This window comes from Rhinopithecus roxellana, chromosome 13 (genome assembly GCF_007565055.1).
Source record: "Rhinopithecus roxellana isolate Shanxi Qingling chromosome 13, ASM756505v1, whole genome shotgun sequence".
Taxonomy (NCBI): domain Eukaryota; kingdom Metazoa; phylum Chordata; class Mammalia; order Primates; family Cercopithecidae; genus Rhinopithecus; species Rhinopithecus roxellana.
In genome coordinates, this window is record NC_044561.1 from 58,459,633 (window position 1) to 58,481,276 (window position 21,644).

The 21,644-nt window shown below is 59.0% G+C and overlaps 2 protein-coding genes across 3 annotated transcripts in view; one reads left to right on the plus strand and one right to left on the minus strand.

The window, feature by feature from the left end:
* On the plus strand, nt 1-6,502 carry DGCR6 (DiGeorge syndrome critical region gene 6). The gene is made up of 5 exons (XM_030915814.1): nt 1-179; nt 259-419; nt 3,813-3,913; nt 4,519-4,659; nt 5,124-6,502. The coding sequence occupies exons 1-5, from the start codon at nt 70-72 to the stop codon at nt 5,271-5,273; spliced, it is 663 nt and encodes a 220-aa protein (XP_030771674.1). The 5' UTR covers nt 1-69; the 3' UTR covers nt 5,274-6,502.
* Nucleotides 6,322-21,644, minus strand: part of PRODH (proline dehydrogenase 1) — a 24,111-nt gene continuing 8,788 nt past the window's right edge. For both annotated transcript variants that reach the window (XM_030915812.1, XM_030915813.1), the window contains exons 3-14: nt 20,004-20,038; nt 19,345-19,494; nt 17,229-17,293; nt 16,931-17,047; nt 16,437-16,516; nt 15,370-15,451; nt 13,739-13,831; nt 13,471-13,617; nt 12,333-12,508; nt 10,862-10,960; nt 6,984-7,072; nt 6,322-6,908 (exon numbers count right to left, since the gene is read on the minus strand). In XM_030915812.1, the coding sequence (XP_030771672.1) occupies nt 6,721-6,908; nt 6,984-7,072; nt 10,862-10,960; nt 12,333-12,508; nt 13,471-13,617; nt 13,739-13,831; nt 15,370-15,451; nt 16,437-16,516; nt 16,931-17,047; nt 17,229-17,293; nt 19,345-19,494; nt 20,004-20,038 (1,321 nt within the window). In that variant the 3' untranslated portion in view covers nt 6,322-6,720. The remainder of the gene's footprint in view (nt 6,909-6,983; nt 7,073-10,861; nt 10,961-12,332; nt 12,509-13,470; nt 13,618-13,738; nt 13,832-15,369; nt 15,452-16,436; nt 16,517-16,930; nt 17,048-17,228; nt 17,294-19,344; nt 19,495-20,003; nt 20,039-21,644) is intronic.

The following is a 21,644-nucleotide window of genomic DNA, read 5'->3' on the forward strand; positions in this document are numbered from 1 at the left end:
GCCGCGCTCGGGATGACGTGAAGCTGCGGGTGCTGTAGCTGTTGCCGGTGGCTAGCGGGCGTTCGCGCCATGGAGCGTTATGCGGGCGCCTTGGAGGAGGTGGCGGACGGTGCCCGGCAGCAGGAGCGACACTACCAGCTACTGTCCGCGCTGCAGAGCCTGGTGAAGGAGTTGCCCAGGTACGCGGGCGGGCGGGCGGCGGCCTGCGGAGGCGGTGTCGGGTCCCTCCAGGGCTCACCACGCCCCCCTACCCCGCAGCTCCTTCCAGCAGCGCCTGTCCTACACCACGCTCAGCGACCTGGCCCTGGCGCTTCTCGACGGCACCGTGTTCGAAATCGTGCAGGGGCTACTGGAGATCCAGCACCTCACTGAAAAGAGCCTGTACAACCAGCGCCTGCGCCTACAGAACGAGCACCGAGGTGCGCGGGGCAGCGGGACGAGGTGCCTCCTCCTCGGGGTCCGCGCCTCCCGGCAGCTCTTGTTATCTGTGCAGATCGACTCCTTCCCTGGGAGTGTTCGGAAAAGGTCCCTGAGATTGACAAAACCCATGGGCGCGGAGACTGAGACAGCGCCTTTTTGGTGACCAATGGGTCCAACTAGTTTTATTTTCAGTTGCTGCAGCCCCCACTTCTTAGCAGAAACTCCCCGCTCGGGCTTCCCTGTGCTCCATCCGCTTCCAGGCCGGATGGCCCTAGGCCTTGGTGCCTGGTTGGCCTGCAGGCAGACTCTGGTGGTGGCTCTGACTGGTTGCCCTTCGTAATTGGAGGTCTGTTGACAGCTGTGCAGCGCCCTTCAGGGTCAGTTCTCTCTCAGGCCTCGCAGGGCCTCATTCCAGTTGCACATCAAATTCCTAAGCACTGTCTCCTGTGGCGCCCTCCCAAACCCGAAGAGCTTCCCACTTGAGCCGCATGCTTGGTGGGCTTGGGAGTCCTTTCCTGCAAATTATATAGGCCAGGTCCCCCTGCACCATCAGATTTCAATCTTCGCTATTTTATTTTTCCCAAACTGCTTTTAAAAGTTGAAACATTTAGAAAAGCTGAAAAGAGATTCTACTGCGTATGCTTGTGCTCGCCGCTGAAAGTTCAGTAGTGAACGTTCTGCTCTAGTGCTTGATATCCCAAAATGCATGCATGTGACAGCATAGCGTTTCACCTAGAGTCTTCAGCATTCCTAGAGACCAGGATTTTCAACCCAGCAATGTTGACATTTGTGGCTGGGTAAGTCTTTATGGTGAGATGCTGTCTTGTGCATTGCAGGATGGCAGGGGTACCCTCCCTAGTCTGGAAAACCAAGAATGCCTCCAGACAACCGGGGGGGTGGGGTCAACCTTGGCCTGGGATTGGGAGCAAGTTGTCTAGAACAAGAGCGGTCTCCTACACAGCTGCCGGGGGTAGTCCCCTGAGAAATTAACTGTTCCGGGTGTCTCCTGACTTTCAGTGCACGGCCACATCATGGTACCTAACTTGTGGCAAATTGTTGATTTATAAGTAAGGATCCAGTCCAAGTTCATGTGCTACAATTGGCTACTTTGGTCTCTTTGCTTCTGGAACAGTCCCCAGCATTTATTGTTGCATTGACTTTGTGTAGAGTCCAGGGCAAATGCCCTGCTCTGGATCTATCAGGTTGCTTCCTCGTGCATTTAACCTGCTTCTCCACTCTGTGGGTTTCCTGTACACTGGACTGCTGGTAGAAGCATGATTAGAAGCAGGTTTAATGTGGCAAAAATTCCTCCTAGCGGTGCAAGGCGCCCTTCCCCAGAAGGCAGGCGCTGTCCATCTGCTCCAGGATTCGTGTTTCTATCAAGAATGGATGTCGGATTTTGGTAGACCCCTTTTTGGCAGCTCGTGAGATGATCACATGGTGAATCATTTTCTATGACTACGGTGAATTACAATTACTTGAATTCCATCCTACTTGGTCGTGCTGTAGTATCCTCTTTATGTATGCTGGATTTGATTTGCTAAAATCTTGTTAAGAATTTTTTTGTCTATGTTTATGACAAAATGTGGTCTATAGTTTTCATGTAATATCATCTGGTTTGGGTATCAGGGTTTTTGCCAGCCTTATAGGATGAGTTTGGAAGTGTTCTCTCCTCTTCAGTTTTCCAGAAGAGTTTGTGTATAATTGGCATTACTTCTTCCTCTAAATGTTTGGGCGATTGTCTTTTTAAAATTTTTTATTGAGCTGTAAGATGCATACAGTTTAATCCCAAGTGCATGGCTCACTATTCCTTAATGCTCAGACTGTGCCATGTGTGGCCAGTGGGGGGCGCTCCAGGCTCCTTTAGATGCCTCCCCATCATTCCGTGAGCACTTCCTTGCTTTCTGGTTCAGGTACATGTTCATGCTCATCTTTTCTTGTTTTCTCCCCGTCTCAGTCCTGGAATCTGCCATTTTTCCATAGAGCTGTGCTTCCTTCTAGCAGGATGGGGAGTTTCAGTAACTGCCTGGGCCCAGTGCTGTTTGTGCTTCAGGTTTGGGCCAGGCCCTGGTTCCAGCAGCAGCAGGCATGGCTGCGTTGACTTTCTGCTTCTCCTTTCTGATTTGGCAGGGGTGACTGGCTGCTCCTGCCTCCTTTGTGTTCCCTGGGCATGTCTAAGGCCAGGCCCCTTCTACACAGGCAGGCGGCGTGGCTCTCTTCTTGCCTTTTGGTTGCCTACCTAGTGGAATCTGGTAGTGGGCCTGGCACTTGTAGCAATGTTTGATCAGTAGAGTGAAGGAGGTGACATTTCCCTGCTTCCCTGTGTTATGGAAATGTCTTGAGGGAGCTTTTGGTTTGAAACGTATTTCATGTGATAAATGCCATCACTGAGGTGTGTACAGAATGCCAAGAAACAGGAGATTGGGGAAGGCTGCAGGCACAGCGGAAGCCAGGCTACCTGCAGGGGAGCCTCAGGGACCCTGGAGTTCCCTGGAAACTTGCCACCAGAGAAGAGCTGCAACATCAGGGCTCTTCCCAGGAACAGAGTGTTGGGTTTCGCATTTTCTTGTGACCAGGGACCCCTCCTTCCTGGGGAGCTGTAGCCGTTTCGCACTTACTGCAGTGGCGCCAGCTGCGGGGTGCTGCGTGTTTCATTTTCCCATGATGGTTTATGTCCCATGATTGCTTCCTCTGTACATTCTCTTCAGACTAGACAGTTTGCACACATCTGTGTTTGTGCACAGTTCAGCAGGGACCGTGGAACTTTGATTGGTGGCCGAGGGTGAGCCCCTCAAAGCCACACAGACTCCCTGGCCCAGAGCCGCACAGGCTTATGGTGCCCCAGGTTCATCCCAAATTTGGGCCTCCCAGGTCAGCTCACCCTTCTCTGTCTGGTGCTGTGCGGGGGCTGGGAGCTGCAGATGGGGGAGGGGCTGAGCACACCCCTGGTAGACAGAAGCCCCACACTCAGGCTCAGCGACCCTGCTGCTCCTGCTCCTTTCCCATACCTTTGTCTGAGGTGGTCTCTGACACTTGAGTAGATGTCCAGTGGCCTGTAGCCATGGGGGCCCTGAAGCCCTCAGACTGCAGCCTCCCTCCCACCCGCCTCCTCTAGCTGCCCTGGGTCTGGGGCTGCAGCTTTGGCCCCACCCCACCAGTCTTCCCCACCCCACCCTCTTTCAGTCCCCCGCACCTTCTGAAGTCCCCTGGAGACTTGCCATTGGAGGGCCCGGCCCTGGGTGACAGTGGGGTGGGAGGATGGAGGAGGCCGGTGTCCCCAGTGCAGATACCCCTTTGGCCTGGCTGCTCTGCTGGGCTGGCAAGACAGGTGCCCATGGGTGAGGGCTGCTGCCGAGTCCCACCGCCTGCTGACCGGCTTTCATCCCTCCCAGTGCTCAGGCAGGCGCTGCGGCAGAAGCACCAGGAAGCCCAGCAGGCCTGCCGGCCCCACAACCTGCCTGTGCTTCAGGCAGCTCAGCAGCAAGAACTACAGGTATGGGGGGCACAGGCAGGTGGCCGGCCCAGGTCTCCTGTGGGTACCACCTGGCTCTGCTGACTGGGCTGAGCTGAAGGGGTGTGGGGGCCTCAGGTGTGGGTGGCTACTCTGGGCCTGAGTGGGCCACTGGAGGCCTAGTGAGTCCCACCAGGTGGTTCCTCCCTGAGGGTGCCAGGTGTGCTGGGGCTAGGTGGAGGGTGAGGGCCCACCGGTGCTCCCCTGGATAGCAGCTCCTCGTGGGTTGGGGCCTCCGCAGAGCAGGTGGCCTCGAGGGGGGTACAAGGGCAATGGTGGGGTGATGGGGCCAGCCAGGAAGGGGCCCATCCTTCTCCCAGGGAGCACAGGGACAACCAGAGACTGGCATGTAACCAACAAGCCGTGGGGCAGGGTGTGCCTGCGGAGATGTGTGTGGTCCCAAGGCAGCCCCAAGTTAGGGCATTCGTGGAAGCCCCTTAGGGCCCCCTTCAGGAGTTCACATGGCCGAGGAGAGGCCTGGGTGTGGCGAGGATGCATCGGTGGTGTCAGAGCTGGTGCCGCTGGGGACGGCAGCAGGAGCATGTGTTTGAGCTGCCCTCCCCCTCCTGCCCCACCCCCCACGGCAGGCAGTGGAACACCGGATCTGTGAGGAGCAGCGGGCGATGGATCGGAAGATCGTCCTGGAGCTGGACCGGAAGGTGGCTGACCAGCAGAGCACACTGGAGAAGGCAGGGGTGGCTGGCTTCTACGTGACCACCAACCCACAGGTCAGTGCCTGGGCCTGCTCTGCCCTAGCCCGAGCGCCCACGGGCCCCGCAGACCCCATTCCATCTGGGGTTTCGCCGCTGGTCCCTGGGGAGCCAGGTTCAGGGTATAGGGGGTGAAGTGGAAGGATTGAGACTCTGGAAAGGATTTCTCTGCCATTTCCAGCACGGAGGCCAGGCCCATTCCCTACAGGAGGGTGAGCTAGACAGCCACGGGGCACTGCCCACCCTCCCCAGGCCTGCTGTACCCCACAGGGCCCTCTTCTGCTCCCCTTCTGCTCCCCTCCCACATGCCATTCTGAGTGGCCCTGCTGGGGGCAGAGGCTCAGATTCCACCCCATCCTGGCAGGCCATGACCAGGCTTCACAGGATGGCTGCCCTGTGGGCTCACTGCTTGGCACCCTTGGGCCGGGGTGAAAGGGGCCCGGGGGTCACTCTGGCCTTCACGGTGCCCCTCTGTATCCCAGAAGCTGATGCGGCAGATGAACCTGCTGGAACTCATCCGGAAGCTGCAGCAGAGGGGCTGCCGGGCAGGGAAGGCAGCCCTGGGACTGGGAGGTCCTTGGCAGCCACCTGCTGCCCAGTATGACCAGAAAGGCAGCCCTGTCCCACCATAGCCACAGGCAGCAGAAGTCTGGGCAGTGTTCATCTTCTTGACTTTTGGCCACTGCCTTCCCAGCTGCCCACAGGGGTCCCCTGCTGAGGAGAGGCCCGGTGGAACCCGGCTGCCTGTCCTCCTTCGTCTGAGACTTGCTGCCAAACGCTAGGTTGGTCTCATAAAAGGCAGGCCGGCCCAGCCTGCTGCTCTCTGCTTCAGGGCCCGGCAGAGAGTGAGGCCGGGGGTTCTCACACCTTCTCACTCCACGGGGCACATCCCAGCCTGCACTGAGGGCCACCCGAGTGCTTGTTCTGGTCTCAGCCGCTCCATTGACAGCTACAGCCCCCACGCAGAAGAGGCTCCGAGGCCCAAGCTCTATATGACCCAGAGAAATAAAGATGCCTCAGTGTGGCCCGTGTGTGGCTTGTGTGACAGCTGCAGGTTCTGCCATAACCAGGGCCCCAGTAGGGCCCCTGCCTCTGCCTGGGGTCCCTTCCTGGGCTGTGTGCCCAGCCCACCACCCCTCCCCCTGCACGGAGACTGGAACCCTCCAGCCTTTCCTGCCCCAGCCCTGGTCCCAGGATGCTGTCACTGCCATCTGCACAGGGCCCCCATCCAAGCCCCAGGGCATGAGGACCACATCCAGCCTGCTTTGTGGGGCTGGGGCTAGAGAGCATGGGAGAAGGCCTGGGGTGCAAGTGTGTGCCTGCCGCAGCCTGGTCAGTGTCCTGTGGGAACCACTAGGAGGCGCCTGATGCAGGTCACTGGGGTAGAGGACTCAGGGCGGCAGGTATGGCCTGAGGAGGAGCCCCGGGGGAAGGCATGCCAGGCCCACATAGAGAGCTTGGCCTCTGCATCTGCATGAGTCTCCTCCATGCTGGCCTGGGCCCATGGGCCCTACTGGGTCCTTGTGGAGTCAGGGTTGGGGGTGTCCAGGTCTGTGCAGGGCCCGGCCTCCAGAAACAGATGATGCTGGAAGCCAGAGTCTGCGGTGAGACTTCTCTGACCCTGTCTGAGCCACTCCCTCTTTGCTGCCCAGAGCTGACCCTGTGTGAGGGCAAGGGCTGTCAGCTGCAGGAACAGTGGTTTATTGGCCAGGCAGGGCCTCCCCAGCCCGGCCTCTGCTCCCCTAGGGGCTCGGGCTGTGTGGGCTGGCCCTGGCAGGAGGCGGACAATCCTCTAGGTCCGAGGACATGGGGGTCACAGAGGTGGGGGCCTTGGGCCCACACATCCAGGGAGAGTTCCCAACAGTTCCCAGCGGCTATCCCAGGCAGGTAGCAGGTTCGGCCCACACCCGAGTGCCCAGACCCTGGGCAGGGCTGGGAGGCACCTGACCCCACCTCCAGCAGCTCTGCAAGTGTGGAGTGAAAAAAGGTGACTCTGTGAGGATGGGGTTGGCTGCAGCTGTGGTGACGGCCTGGGGTGGGGGCGAGGGGGCCTGGAGGCCGAGGGTGGGCTGGTGGGTGCTAGGCAGGGCGACGGAAGAGGCTGCCAGTTCGGAGCCGCCGCAAGAGCTCCAGCCACAGCAGCTGCCGCTCCCGACGGGCACCCTTCATGAGGCTGCTGTTCTCCAGGGCGCGGCGGGACAAGTAGGGCAGCACCTCCATCACAGGGCCGTAGGGCACATACTTGTACACAGGGTAGCCAGCCTGGCCTGCAAGGGGGCAGATACACCATGAGGTCCAGACCCAGCACCGCACCCCATCACACCAGGGAGGGCCCCACTCACCCAGCGGGAAGCTGATCTGGTCACACATGCCTAGCAGCTGTCCAAAGTACACCTGGTGGTCAGCGGGATGCAGGCGCAGCTCCTCCATCCTGTGTAGGTAAAGCCAGCAGCTGAGGGCCAGTTCCAGGACACTGTCCCGGTGTGGGGTATAGGGCTCCTGTCCCAGCTCTGAGCCAGTCCTACTACCCCAGATCCCCCATCTACACTCTCCAGACTTCATCCCCTGCAAGGTGGGGCTGGGGTATGGGCTCTGCCCGGCCCTGCCCCAGTGAGGCCTCTTCCCAGTCGGACTCTGCTGGGCTGCCCTACTCTTCTCCCTGGGGAGGCGTCAGCCCTTAGCCAACAAGGTCCCCCGCCTGCTTTTCCCACCCTCCCCTCTGTCACCTCTCCTCTACCTCCCTTCTTGGAGGTGCAGCCCTTCCTGGGGCCCTGACCCACCCAGCAGCCTGCCCCACAGGGCAGGGAAGCTCCTCGGCTCTCCTGCCATCCCTTCCTCAAGCCCCTCCAGGGTTCTGCGGTATGACTGGTCTCCGGCCCTGCCCTCGCCCTCTGTGGGCTGCTCCTCTGCCCCATCCCCACAGCTGCTCTGTCCCACACAGCTGCCACCAGCCCCCGAGTCCTCGGAAGGCGGCTGCTCTGAACCGAGATATGCTGCACGTGTCACATACACATGGGATTTAGGAGACTTTGTAGAAACATAATTCTCAATGGTGCGTTGCTTTTCTAAAAGCAGCTGGGGCTGGGCGCAGTGGCTCAAGCCTGTAATCCCAGCACTTTGGGAGGCCAAGACGGGTGGATCACGAGGTCAGGAGTTTGACACCATCCTGGCTAACACGGTGAAACCCCGTCTCTACTAAAAAATACAAGAAGCTAGCCGGGTGAGGTGGCTGGCGCCTGTAGTCCCAGCTACTCGGGAGGCTGAGGCAGGAGAATGGTGTAAACCCGGGAGGCGGAGCTTGCAGTGAGCTTAGATCGGGCCACTGCACTCCAGCCCGGGCGACAGAGTGAGACTCCGTCTCAAAAAAAAAAAAAAAAAAGGCAGCTGGAATACGATTTGAAGTAATATTTTGTATATTTTGGGTTAATTAAAATGTATTATTGAAATTCATTTTATCTTTTAATGTAGCTACTAAAAATTTTACAGATGTGGTCTGTATTATATATCTATTAGCACTGCTCAGATACTGGGGTGGGGCCCTCAACTCTGTCCTGTCTTCACACCACCCACCCCTGACAGGGTCTTACAAAGATTCTCAGGGTTTGAAATATCCATGCAGTGACAGTTCTCACGTTTCATCTCCAGCTTCCTATATCCAGGTATCCTGACTTAGCCGGTCTGCACAGCACTGGGGCCCCCACCCTGGGCTGAGTTCCGCCCGCTCCTCACACATCGCCTGGGTGACTGGCGGGGCCTGTGCTGTGCTTCCCACTCCCTCCCTGAGGGCCTCACCTCCCCTGTTCTCCACCCGCCCCAGCCCTGGCTCCCATCAGCCAGAGGCCCTTTCCCTCCATCCCTGGGCTGGGCTCCAGTGTCGGGACCACCCAGTCTAAAGCAGGCACCCGCCTCTGCCACATCGCCCTGGTCTCCATCGTGTGTCTCCCTCAACCCCAGGACATGAACCCGAGAGCCGGGCTGCCACTGCTGGCTGCCCCCTCCCCTTCTGGTGTGCACAGCCTCTGCCATGTGACTGCAGCTCCTCCCAGCGCAGGACAGCAGCTCACTCCACCTGGCATCTGGGCTTGGCCTCAGGAGGCATTTTGGCCAACAGGGAGGCACCAAAGGTGACACAAGCAGAGGCTTGCCCTCTCCAGGCCTTCTGGAAGCCCGAGCCCATCACATGCCCAAGCCTGGGCTGGCCTATGGGACACTGGACCCGGGGTACAGCCTCCTTTACTGCCCCAGCCATGAATGAGCTCATTAGGCCCCACCGGCCCCAGATCACAGACGCAGGAGGTACACAAGCACAGCCAGCAGCAGAAGCATCAGCTGAGCCAGCCCGCCCAGGCCTACAAAACATGCCACTGTTTCAGCCTCTAAGTTTGGGGCTGGTTGGTTCCCTGGCCAAAGCCAACTCGGGTTGTTTGAGGGTGGGTGGTGTGGCAGTCTGGGCCCAGCATAGGACAGAGCAGCTGCCATAGTCTAGAAGCACTTACTCAGGGGAGGGGACCCGAGCTCCCCAGCCACCCACAGCAGGGGCACAGAGCTGAAGCCTACAGGGGTCCAGCCTCAGGCAGGGTTGTGAGCATGGTATTGGGGGAACCTGGCACAGGGCCCTTGGGGCCATGAGGAGAGAGCACAGCTGCCACTCAGGGGAGGGGGAAGCTGTGTCCAGTGGGGAAGCCACTGCCACAGCAAGACAGTGGGGACAGACAGGTGCTGGGGGGAAGCTGGAGAGAGGAAGCCCTGCTGAGGGCAGGCTGTCCTTTTGGAGTTGGATGGTGATGTGTCTAGTCAGGCTGTGAGCCCACCAGCATTGAGAGTCCACCCAGGGGCCGGGAGTCCTGATTACAAGCTGAGAGGACCCACCAGCTCCCGAGTGCTGGCTCCTGCTGGCCACCAGGCCTGTGCGTGTGGAGACAGTGAGTCTGTCCCATCACAGACACATCTATGACAATTAGCAGAGGGTCAGGGCACAAAAGCCGGTGTGCTGCGATTTCAGGCCATGAAAAAGCAGCAGCATCGTGAGCAAAGGCCGAATGTGGACATAACTGAATGATTTCAGAGCCGTGAGTCAGCTCCCCGAGCAGCACCAGGATGTGTCCTGTTGGCTGCAGCCCTGGCCCCAAGCCTGGCCCTGTGGCTTCACAGCTCTTTGGGGAGCCCCCTCGTGCCACAAGCCCTGGATCTGGAACACCCTGCCCTGCTGTGGAGTGGAGCCCCTGCTCAGCTCCTAGGAAGGTGAGAGCCAGCGAGGCCACTGCCCAGGCCCCCAAGGGTTCTAGGGGTCCCATCCCTGGGAAGGCGGAATCTGGGAGGGGAGGGGGACCTAGGACCCCATTGTGTGCATAGCTTGGGCTAAGGCATGAGATAAGACCAGGGTGACAGTACTGGAATATCCAAGAATTGACTTTACCTAATTTCTGCATTTGACTTGTTAGAATTCTACTAAAGTTGTGCTCCATGGGACACATGTTTAAAGGGGAAAACAGACCGTTACATTCCAGATGTAGTTAAAACGTTAAGGGAACTGCTTATAAATGAGGCGGCGCTGTGGAGGCCTCCTGAGGGACTGGGCTCCAACACTGCGTCTGTACCTTTCAGGAGCCTTCCGAATCCCCTAATGAAACTTAGTTTTTTACTTTGGAAGTTTAATAAGTCACATGTTAATTTTTAAAAGTCTGGGTACAGTGGCTGACGCTTGTAATCCCAGCACTTTGGGAGGCCAAGAAGGGAGGATCACTTGAGGCCAGGAGTTTGAGACCAACATAGTGAAACCCTGTCTCTGCTAAAAATACAAAAAACTAGCCAGGCGTGGTGGTGCACACCTGTAATCCCAGCTACCTGGGAGGCTGAGGCATGAGGAATTGCTTGAACTTGGGAGGCAGAGGTTGCAGTGAGCTGAGACCACGCCACTGCACTCCAGCCAAGGTGACAGAGCGAGATTCTATTTCAAAAAAAGATGTTAATTTTAAAAACCAACATAACTGCAAAGAGCCTTTGTGCTCTCACAGTCCAATGTCCAGAATGCCAGCAAGCCCGGGCCTGCAGGGCACTAAAGCCGCCCTCCAGCTCATTTCACCAACCTTTCCCCACAACTGCCCGCCTGCACCCAGCAGGTTGCTCTGCCCACCCTGAGCTCTGCGCTGCTGCCACCTCTCCCCAACCAGAGGAGCCAACGGCTCGGGTGTGATGACGGTGCAGGGTGGGGCGCACCTACCTGCGCAGCGTGAAGCGCACTGTGTCCTCATTGTGGGAGGCCACCATCACCTTGGCCTTGGCGTTGTGCTTCAGCTCCTCCAGCACGAAGTCCAGGCACCTGTGGAGAGTGCCATGTGAGCCCAGTTCCAGCCTGTGGTCGCCTGCGCCTCTCATTACCAGCTGCACAGAGAGGAGGCCGAGGGCAGGCCCAGGGCCATCCAGTGAGCTGGCTCTTTCCAAGGGTGTCCACAGGATCCCACAGGATCAGGAGGAACAGGAGCAGCATCTGCCCCTCCCAGCACCTCATGAAAAAGAAAGACCAGCAACCAAGAAGAAGTGAGGGATGTCTGGGACCAGACAATTCACGCAGAACCAGCTGGGGTGCAGCGTCCCTGCATCAAATGTGCCATGATGCTGGGGACCAGCCCAAACATGGCCATGAGCCTCGTGACAGACACAGCTTTGCTTCTGGGGAGGGATCCTACAGTGCCCCCCTGGCCCTGCAAGGAAATAAAAGGGAAGCAGGTCCCTGCAGGGCACAGTGGGGGTGGGCATCCCGGTGCACCAGGAAGCCCGAGCGGTACCACCCTCCTGCAGCGAGGACACTCAGCAGGCTTGACCACGCGCACATTCTCTCTGACCCAGCAATTCCATTTCCAGGAACCTAGGACAGCTGCATCCTCAGACACAAAACCCCTGATGGCCCGTGTGTACCACAGAGGGTGACGGTGTGTCCAGCGAGTCCCTGTTACAATAACCAGACTGAAACCAGTAAGATCAAAGATGCTGGACACACAGCCCCGGGCACCCCATGCTGGCTGGTAACAGCGCCACTCTGCAAGCTCACACGAGGGGACCCAGATGGAACGCGAAATGAAAAGCACACTGGGCAGAGAACACACTACAACGCAAACAACAATGGCGGAGATGTGTGCGCTGCGGCACGACGGGCACGGCGGTGGCAGGAGGCGAGCTGCAGCCAACCAGGAGACACCTGGGGTCTCTGAATTTGCAGCACACACGCCTCTAAGAGGAAAAGCCCGTGGTTGGTCAGCCTGTGCTACATGAAAAGATCACCAGGAAACTAGAGCAGTAAAAGCAGGTGCAGAACAGCTGATGGGCGATCCCACTGTGTGAAATGAAAAGCAAACAGGCCGAGCCTGCGGGGCGGGGAGGGCCGGGTGCTCGTGCGCATCTCTGGATCTAAGTGTCTGCAGGAGCCGGCTCAGGGAACTGTGGCCTATTTTGCTTTGTTCAATGGGCTTTTCTATATTTATAAAAGAATAACCTTAATGTTTTTGAAAAAGCAATACATGACACAAAAGCAGAGGAAATACCAGTTCTGACCTGGGGACACATGAGGCTGCCACTCCTGCTGGGGTCTTCTGGCCCTAGCAGGGTGGGACAGGGTCAGTCTCCAAGCCTCTCCCTAAGGCCCAGTTTCTTGGCACCCTGCCCTGGGAAGATGGAGGCACGGGAGAGCTGCGCACCTGTGGTACATGGCGTTGGTGGCCTCGTATGTGGGGTTGATGGGGTCCTCATAGCCGATCTCTGCTGCACGGGCTCGCTCCTGGGCCAGGTATGCGCCCCGCACCAGCTTGGCCCCAAAACACCAGCACTCACGGCGAGCCAGCTCCACGCCCAGGGTCACATTGTCATAGGCATCCTGTGGGGCCAGGGCTAAAAGTCGCAGGGAGCCTGGGCAAGCCCAAGTGATAGCAGGATGGGGCCTCCCTGGGCCCAGGTGCAGTCACCAGGGCTGGGCAGCAGCTGCCTGGAGAGGTGCAGCTCAGGGCACCTGGAGCACGTGTGGGTGAGTATGGGCCTCCAACCTCTGTCCCCAAGGAGCAATGGCAATGGGGATGTCTGCAGCCTCCTGTGTGGCCTGTGGACAGCCCTGTGGGAGCAGCCCAGGCACCAGCAGCCATCATGTGCTCTAGACTCCCAGGCCGACTGCGGGACGGGTGCATACTGCAGGCTCCTGACTGGACCCCTCCCCATGCCACCCTGTGTCCTCCGGGCACCCGGCTCACCCCTGAGAACTCTGAACCTGTTAACATCCCTGAGCAGTTTGGGGCCCACAGGCCAGGGTGGGCTCCCTGAATACATGTGACATCCTGGGTGAGTCTTTCTGGAGAGGGCCCAAAGCTTTCATCTGGTTCTTAGGGGCGCTGAACTGAAAACACGCTGGAGGAAATGGTCATGTGGCGCCTTCCACATTTGGGATGTCAGGCACATCTAGTGGACCCTCATCAAGATCGCTGTCTTCCTCCTGCTCCTTAGACACTCGGCTGGTTCCGAGAACCACAGGAGAGGCTGTGGGCAGCGGGCCTTTCTTCCTACTCTGAGGCAGTCACCCTGGCCTCGGCCTCTTCTGCAGGCCTGGCTGTGGCCACCACCTAAGGGGCTCTTTTCTGTACCCTGGGGCCCACCCTGGGTGAGCTGTGCTGCAGAAGACCCCAACAATCCCTTGGGGGCACGGCCCACTCCCTCCTCCATCCCGTGAGCTCCCTGGCGGGTGCTGAGTGTAGAGCCAGGCAAATGCCAGGGAGCTCAGATGAGAGGAGCCCCTCCTGTGGGGTCTCCAAGCCCCAAGGCAGGCAGGGAGGGGCTGAGCGGGGAGCTTGCCTTGAGGTAGCACTGGTACGTGTTGAAGATGAGCGGCTTCTCCACATTGAACTTGCGCTGCATCTCCAGCGTCAGGCGGCTGATGGCCGGCTGGAAGTAGGTCTGCTCGGCGTCCACCATCAGCCGCACGCCCACCTCCCTGGCTTTCTGAGAGGTGCAGAGGGTGGGGCAGTGGGAGCAACTGTTGCTCAGGTGAGGCAGGTGCCCTCTTCTGCATGAGTCCCAGGACCCCAAGGCCCCAGCCCTCTGCCCGAGCAGGGCAGCTCACCTTGGCCAGGACATCCATCCGCTGTAGCATCCTCGTCATCTGTAGCTCCTCCTCCTCAGTGAACCGGGACAGCAGGGGCTCCAGCTGTCCTGTCTGGGGTGCAGCACACGGTCAGGCCACAAGCGAGGGCTGGAAAGTGCCACCCTGAGGCCCAGGCTAAACTTTTCTCCGTGTTCCCAGCCCACAGGAACCCTCTGACTCGCCCATGCAGGGCCGGGAGGGCCACCTGGACACAGCAACACAGCACCCGGGAACCTCCAACGCAGCCAGTGCACTGCCCTATGTGGGGCCTGGTGGCACCATGGGGGAGCTCATTGGCCATGTCAGTGGGCCCCAAGCTCAGTCCAGGCCTGCACCCCAAAGTGTGTACTCTAACAGCCTCCCCAGTTCCCACAGAGGCCCCACTGTTGTGGGAGGGCCCCCTGCAGCTCCCATGTGACACTGAGGAAGTGAACACTGATCACCCAATCATCAAACAGAAGGGCTCCGCCCAGAGCATGGAGAGGACCCAGGAGGAGGAACCCCTGGCTACAGGCTGACAGGGTGGTCGTGCAGCACATGCTGACACGTGGCTGGGGACCAGGGCAACCTCCAGGATGAGGCCTTCAAGGAGCTGGTGCTCAGAGGCCATGGGGACCCATCCTGCAGGGCCTCCCGCTCACTCCTTTGCTGCCCCAGCAGCCTTGCCTCACTGAGCACAAACAGTACTGCTCTATCCCTTGCTATACCATGCTAAAGTCTCCAACAGCTGGTGGTCCTGGTGCACAGCCGCTCTGTACACACTGTGCCCCGAGGCTCTGGGTCGCGGTCTCTAAGTTTGAGGCTGGGCCCTTAGAGGACTGGGGCTAGATGTGTCATGGAAAGCTGCCTCTGCAGGATGTTTTCTGAAGGTGCTTCTGTTCTTTCTTCGAATCCCAGCTTAGGTTGTGGTTTCAAGCATTCTGCCAGGTCCCGGGCCCCCCTCCCACAGGCAGATGAGCCTCATTCCTCTCCCCGCTGTACACAGGCTGGCCTGGTGACATGCTTCTAACACACAGAACTCGGCAGAAAAGACACCGTGTGACTTTTGAGGCGAGGCAGGAAAAGGTCATCCAGCTTCTGCCTGGCTCTCACGTCTCAGGGGACACTTAGAGCCCAGCTGCCGCGTTGGGAAAAAGCCCAAGCCACAGCCAGCACCAACTTCCAGACATGCGAGTGGGCGCCTCCTCCAGGTCCCAGCCCACCACTGTGAGTACAGCTACCCAGGAGACCCCGAGGGAGGACTGCCCAGCTGAGCCCTGTTAACCCCAGGACCATGAGGGAGAAGCAGAGTGACTGCTGCGTTTCAGGCCTCTGAAGTTTGGGGTGACCTGATGCACAAGACAGATGACTTGGGGAAGGCCCAGACCCCCTCTCCTTGTGGTGTCTTAAGGCTCTTTGTGGGTCTCTGTCCCACCAAGCACTCTGTGGACATGTGTGGGTTTGTCTCCTTCCCCCTGGACCATAGGGGGTCTGTGGGGCCATCGTGTGCAGTGATCTTGGTCATGTTAAGTTCCCAGGGTGGGCAACAAGAGACACGCGTGGCAGGCTGAACTCCCTTCTCAGCCCAGCACCCTGCTGAGCGGGGTCTCACAGAGGAGCGGAGGTGTTACCTGTGCGTTAGGGATGACCAGATGCTTGGAGAGCTTGGTCCTGCTGTCAATGAGGCTGCCCCAGTCCAGCAGGTCCACGGTCCTGAGGGAGGAGGCGCATCAGCAGAGGGGGCGACCCCACCTGTGGGTGCTAGGGTCGGGTGGGGGATCCAGGCCCAAACCTGTCCGTTCACCAACCACCACAAAACCCACCTCGGTGTGCAGTTTTAAAGGACAGAGAAGGCTGAGGCAGGAGAATGGCATGAACCCTGGAGGCAGAGCTTGCAGTGAGCAGAGTTCGCACCACTGCACTCCAGCCTGGGCAACAGCGAGACTCCGTCTCGGGGAAAAAAAAAAAAAAGACAGAAAAAATGTAAATACTGTTCTCTGTTTAAAAATTTGAAACCAGTGGTGTGCAGTGGCTCAAACTTATAATCCCAGCACTTTGGGAGGCTACGGTGGGCAGGTCACTTGAGCCCAGGGGTTTGAAACCAGCCTGGGCAACATGGTGAGACCTGGTCTCTATAAACATAAATTAATTAAAATAATTTAAAACCAAAACACAAACAGTCCTGTATCTAGGCGGCTCTGAAAACACTGAGTACCCTAGGGCTGTCTTGGGCTTGTGGAGGGGCTGAGCATAGGCAGCCAGGCAGGAGGTGGACACAGCTCCGGGGGCCAGGGAGGACACAGTGGGCAAAGCTGACAGTGTGTGAGGGGACGGCTCACTACTGCACCACCCCAGTCACCTCCCCACTTCAACTGGGGGCTCCTGGTGACCTCGGTCCCAGCCCCTGGCCCCAAGGATGGGGCGTGGGGCTCTGATCCTTCACCTGCCAGCGTGGGCTCCAGGGGGGCTGAGAGTGCCACCTTTGCTCTGGACTCAGATAATTCTATAATGAGCCCTCTATGGGGGCCTCAGGGACCTGAGGCCATCAAGTCCTGCTGTGTGAAAAGCAGCTCCTTCAGCACTGTCATCCCAAGGCCCACCCTCTCAGGCAGGGCAGCCAGGACTGGGAGACGCCGCTGGGGCTTGGCTGGAACCATGGCTGATGCTCGTGTCCTCTCAGCCTGGGGGCTGCTCTCACCCAGACACTCCCAGGGTCTCCGCCGTGAACCAGTCCTCAATCTCAGCCCTGGATGCGATGCCCATCTTTGCAACACTTTGCTTGAGAAGTGAGAAGGCCTGGATCAGCCCCATTTACTCACATTTTATGCTTCCCCCACCCAATGGCCTCTGGTGCCGTTTCTGGCTTTATTATATCGTTAGCGAGAACGGGATCCATTTCTGGTTTGTTTCCACTGCATAGACAGGTCTATTCCCACCCGACTGCTGATGCTTGCCCACAGCCTGCAGGGCTGGGTCCCCAGCCCTCCCACCAGCATCTCCCCGCTCTGTTCAGAGTCCCTCCAACCTCCTCCTCCCCCCTCAGGCCAACCCCAGCAGCTGCAGAGTGAGCCACATGCCCTCGATGAGTTCCCAAAACCACCTCAGACCACTGCTCACCATGCCCCCTGTGCGCCCCCACGGTGCCCACCCCCTCACAAGCCCCGGGAGTGGGGAAGGGGAGAGCTGCCCCACCTGCAGCGCCGCCACCTCCAGCTTGGTGTCCATGGCAGCCAGACCCGCCTGCCCTTGCTCCGCAGCCATTTGGTGGAAGAAGCGTCTCCACTTGGTCAGCACCTCTGAGAACTGCAGCTGCAAACACAGGCCTGAATGCCATCTGCACACACCCCTGCCCGCCCCAGTCCCCCACGCAGCCCCTGTGGCCAGCTCAGGCCTCTAAGGCACAGGCACCTGTGCTTTCAGTGGATGCCTACAGCTGCCCTGAGGACTCGCACAGCACCAGACTCTGCAGGTGGAAGGTTCTAGCACTTACCAGAAACTGGGGTCTCCCCAGTGCCGTGAGCTTAATGGCTATGAAGCCGTCATCGCTGACTCTACCTGTCAGAAGCCACAGGAAAAGCCGTGACGGCCCTGAGAGGTGCATGGAGGCAGTGCAGGGTAGGAGAGGGAGGGCTGGGACCTCACCAGCCTACAGCAGGCTCCTGGCCCCACCCCACCCCACCCATGAAGTCCCCACACATGGCGCTCTGGAGGTCCTGTAGAGATGGAAGGGGGCTCCGTGGCAGGGTCTGTGTTTGCCATGCAGGTGCGGGACAGCAGTGGGCACAGGAGCTGCCTGTCCCCTGCCGAGCAGCCCCCACAGGCTCTCTGCCTCGGTTTCCTTCCCTGTGCCACCAGCACCACAGGCTGCTCACCCGTGGGTCACAGGACCCAGAAACACCAAGCGTGGCTAAGACAGAGACACCCCAGCGAGGCCCCCTTGCTCAGGCCTCTGCCCCAGAGCCAGGGTCTCCCAGGCACCTCTGATGTTCCTGCCCCCACACAGCCAGCCCGCAGTCCCACCCGGTCCTCCAGGCTGACCCTCCTGCAGCATTCTTCCCCCTGACATTTCTTTCCAAGCAGCAACCAGAAATGTTCCTTTAAAGTGAAAGCAGATCTTACCATCTCATCTTGTTTAATGTCACCCCAATGCAGGGTCTTCCCCTTCCATCTGCCCCAGGAGAACAGGCAATGGGCGAGAAGACACCCCTCACCCTGATGGCCCAGCATTCAGCTGGCCACTCTGACCCCCAGCCCCAGTCAGGAGGCGACTTACAAGCACTGCTCAGAAGGGCCAGGTGCAGTGGTATGCACCTGTAATCCCAGCACTTTGGGAGGCCATAGTGGAAGGTTCGCTTGAGCCCAGGAGTTTGAGACCACCCTGGGCAACATGGTGAAACACCATCTCTACAAAAAAATACGAAAAGTAGCTGGGTGTGGTAGTGTGCGCCTGTAATCCCAGCACTTTGGGAGGCCAAGGTAGGAGGATCACTTGAGCCCAGGAGGAGTTCCAGGCTAGCCAGGGCAACATAGTGAGACCTTTTTTTTTTTTTTCTTTTTGAGATGGTGTCACTCTGTCGCCCAGGCTGGAGTGCAGTGGCACAATCTCGGCTCACTGCAACCTCTGCCTCCTGGATTCAAGTGATTCTCCTGTCTCAGCCTCCCAAGTAGCTGGGATTACAGGCACCTGCTGCCATTCCTGGCTAATGTTTTGTATTTTAGTAGAGACAGGGTTTCACCATGTTGCCCAGGCTGGTCTTTAACTCCTGAGCTCAGGCAATCCACCCGCCTCGGCCTCCCAAAGTGCTGGGATTACAGGCCTGAGCCACTGTGCCTGGGTGTAAGACCTCCTCTTTACAAAAATAGTAACAAAAACAAAAACTTGGCCGGGTGTGGCGGCATGCACCTGTAGACCCAGCTACTCAAGAGGCTGAGGTGGGAGGATGGCTTGCGCTCAGGAGGTGTAGGCTGCAGTGAGCTATGATCACACCACTGCACTCCAGTGTGGGCAACAGAGCAAGACCCAGTCTCATTTGAAACAAACAAACAAACACATAAACAGGCCTGGGACCTGCTGCCCCGACGGAGGGCTGCTGGGGCCAGCATGGGGCTGTGCAGGGTCGGGTGTTTCTAACACTAGAGGACACTGGGCCTTGGTGACCTCTGGCTTCTCTAGCCCTGGAAACACCTGCTTTCCCCACCTCTGGCCCCCAGAGGCTGTGTCAGGGAGGGATTCCCAGGCAGAAGATGTGGCACCAGCTCCCTGAACGGAACCTCCACCCTGAGCTAAGGGTGGCTCGGCAGCTGACATGGACCAACTTCCTGCAGCTCCTGGTCCTAGCCCCGAGCCAGGGAGAAGGGTGGGGAGCATGAGGTGGGATCAGGGAACGGGGGGCTGGGGCGGGGGCAGGAGATGCCTTCTGGGAGGCAGTGGGACCCCTCAGGAAGGGGCCGAACTTGGGTGCCTCACTAGGCACCCAAGTGTGACCAGAACCCAGCCCTCTGGCTCCTGCCCCAGCTTGGCGTTCACCCACCAGCACCTCCATGAGCCCAGGGTCCACTCAGGCTGGGACATGGCGGGGGTATAGCTAGCAAAGAGGGGGCCCCACCTGAGGCTTCGATGCAGCGCAAGAATGTCTCCATGTGGCTGTCGCACTTGGCCTCGTTGGCATAGAAGTAGGTGCGAGCACTGATGACACCATTCCTGCGGTCCCCGAAGGCCCGGTGGGCCTGGTATTGCTTATCTCGCTTATTTGTCCCTGGAATGGCGAATGCATGGCCTGAGCACAGCTCTAAACACCCATTCCCAGCACCCACATGCCAAGGCCCAGGGCCCCTGCCCTCAGGAGGGCTCCAAGCATAGTGGCCATGCCAGCCTGGCCCGGGCACTGTGCTGCCCCATGGCTCCCATCCCCAAACCCACCCTCCTCTCTGCACTGCAGCTCTTCTGCCTGGAGTGCTGCATGCCCCTGGCTAAATCTCCTCATGAGGCCAGGATGGCAGAGCCTCCTCAACAAAAGCCTGGGTCCACCAAGAGGCCATGAAAAAGAAGCAAGGAATCTCTTTCCCCAGACACTTGCGAGCATGTCAGAGCCCAGAGCGACAGAGCAGGTGCCCTGGACACAGGAAGGGCCCTGGACATAGGGAGGATCCTGGACTCCGACATCACCCCCAGGCCCACTTGTGCTCCAGCCTAGACTCTCCTAGAAACCAGGGGGTGCGCGGAGTGGGGAGGGCGTCTGTTCACGTGCGGCGGCCTCTCACTCACCACTGCCATCCCTCTCCACAGCTGAGGTGCAGGACCTGTGGGAAGGAGGGGGCAGGCAAAGGTCATTGTCACACCACCTGAGCCTCAGGTGACAGGCAAGTTCCCACTGAGGCTGCACGGAGGGCCCCACCACAACCCCGGTGGAGGGTAGATTCCAAGGTGCCGCCCCAGCCCCGCCCCAGCCTGGGGAGAACACCTGGGCCTGGGAGGGGCAGCAGTTTATGGGGCTGTTGTGTCCCAAGGGCTCAGGAAGCCCCGGGCTCCTTGTGGGTGGAGAAATCAGAACGATATGCCTGAGTTCTCAGAACAGCCCAGGCCTTGCAGCAAGTTCTTGAATAAAGGTAAGTTACCTGGTTCCAAGTCAGGGCTGAGAGGAACGGAGGCAGGAAGGCACCAGCACATAGAAATCCCTAAATCCCCAACGAGGCCCCCTTACTCAGGCCTCTGTCCCAGAGCCAGGGTCTCCCAGGCACCTCTGATGCAAGTGCAGGCTCCTGCCCCCACGCAGCCAGCCCGCAGTCCCACAGCCAGCCTGCAGTCCCACCCTGTCCTCCAGGCCGGCCCTCCTGCAGCATTCTTGCCCCTGACACTTCTTTTCCAAGCAACAACCAGAAATGGTCCTTTAAAGTGAAAGCAGATCTTACCATCTCATCTTGTTTAATGCCACCCCACCCCAGGTTCCCATCATTTCCCAGTAATACCCAAAATCCCGGGCCCCTGGCATGGGAACCTCAAGACCAGTGAGGCCAGGATGCTGGCTGTCCCCCGCTAGGCTGGCCACACTCTCTGCCCAGCCAAGCCCCTGTCCTTCCTGCAGGTGCCTCTCCAGCCCCGTCTGGCCCACACCCCCATTCCCACTGGCCCCTCCCTCCTCTAGGGTACCTGGCTCCCCTCCCCCACCAGCCCTGCACCCCTGCCAGAGCCACTGTGAACACCCTCCTCTTCCTCCTCCTCACGCCACAATCTGCTTCCTGGCACTTGGTTTCGGTGCTGTGTCATTAGGGCTAGCAGAGCTGCTGTGGCTAAGTCTACTGTGACAAAGTGACCATGGTCTCTCCCTGGCCCCGGGAGCAGCTCTGTGGGTCATCTGACTTTATATTCAAAGCCTGATTAAGTCAGTGACCATGGGGAGAGGTCGGCTGCATGACCAACAGCATCCAGAGCCTTCCTGAAGCTCCCCAGAGGCGCTTGGACCCTCGGGAGCAGCTCTGCCCACACTCACAGGAAAGGACAGGGTCCCCCTCAGGTGCTGGGAAGGGTAAAGGCAGAGCAGTGGTCAGTGAGCCGCATCCCACAGGCCTCCACATCAAGGGGCCTCAGCTGCCTGCTGTCCACCTTCCACCTGCTCAAGGAACAAGCCCTGGGCCAGGAGCCCCCACCAGGAGGCCTTCACTCCCACTCGCTCCTGGGCAGCCCCACATGGGCCAGGGACTCCTCATGTGCCTCCAGGTCCTCTAAGGCTGCAGCCCAGGGATGGGAGCTGGCAGGCAGATATGCGCTGGCTGCCTTGTGCTGACAGAGATGTGACAGAAGAAGGTGGAATGTCATCTTGTGACTAGGGAACAGGCAGGCAGCACATGATCCCCTGCCTTCGACAGGGAGCTCCCGGGTCCCTGGCTTGGGAACCTTAAGACCAGTCAT

What these genes read in the sequence shown, in the direction of transcription:
- DGCR6 (XM_030915814.1), top strand. Translation starts at nt 70, where the DNA reads ATGGAGCGTTATGCGGGCGCCTTGGAGGAGGTGGCGGACGGTGCCCGG. An exon ending in CTGGTGAAGGAGTTGCCCAG is followed by an intron (nt 180 to 258) that starts GTACGCGGGCGG and finishes CCTACCCCGCAG; the next exon opens with CTCCTTCCAGCAGCGCCTGT. An exon ending in CTCAGCAGCAAGAACTACAG is followed by an intron (nt 3,914 to 4,518) that starts GTATGGGGGGCA and finishes CCCCCACGGCAG; the next exon opens with GCAGTGGAACACCGGATCTG.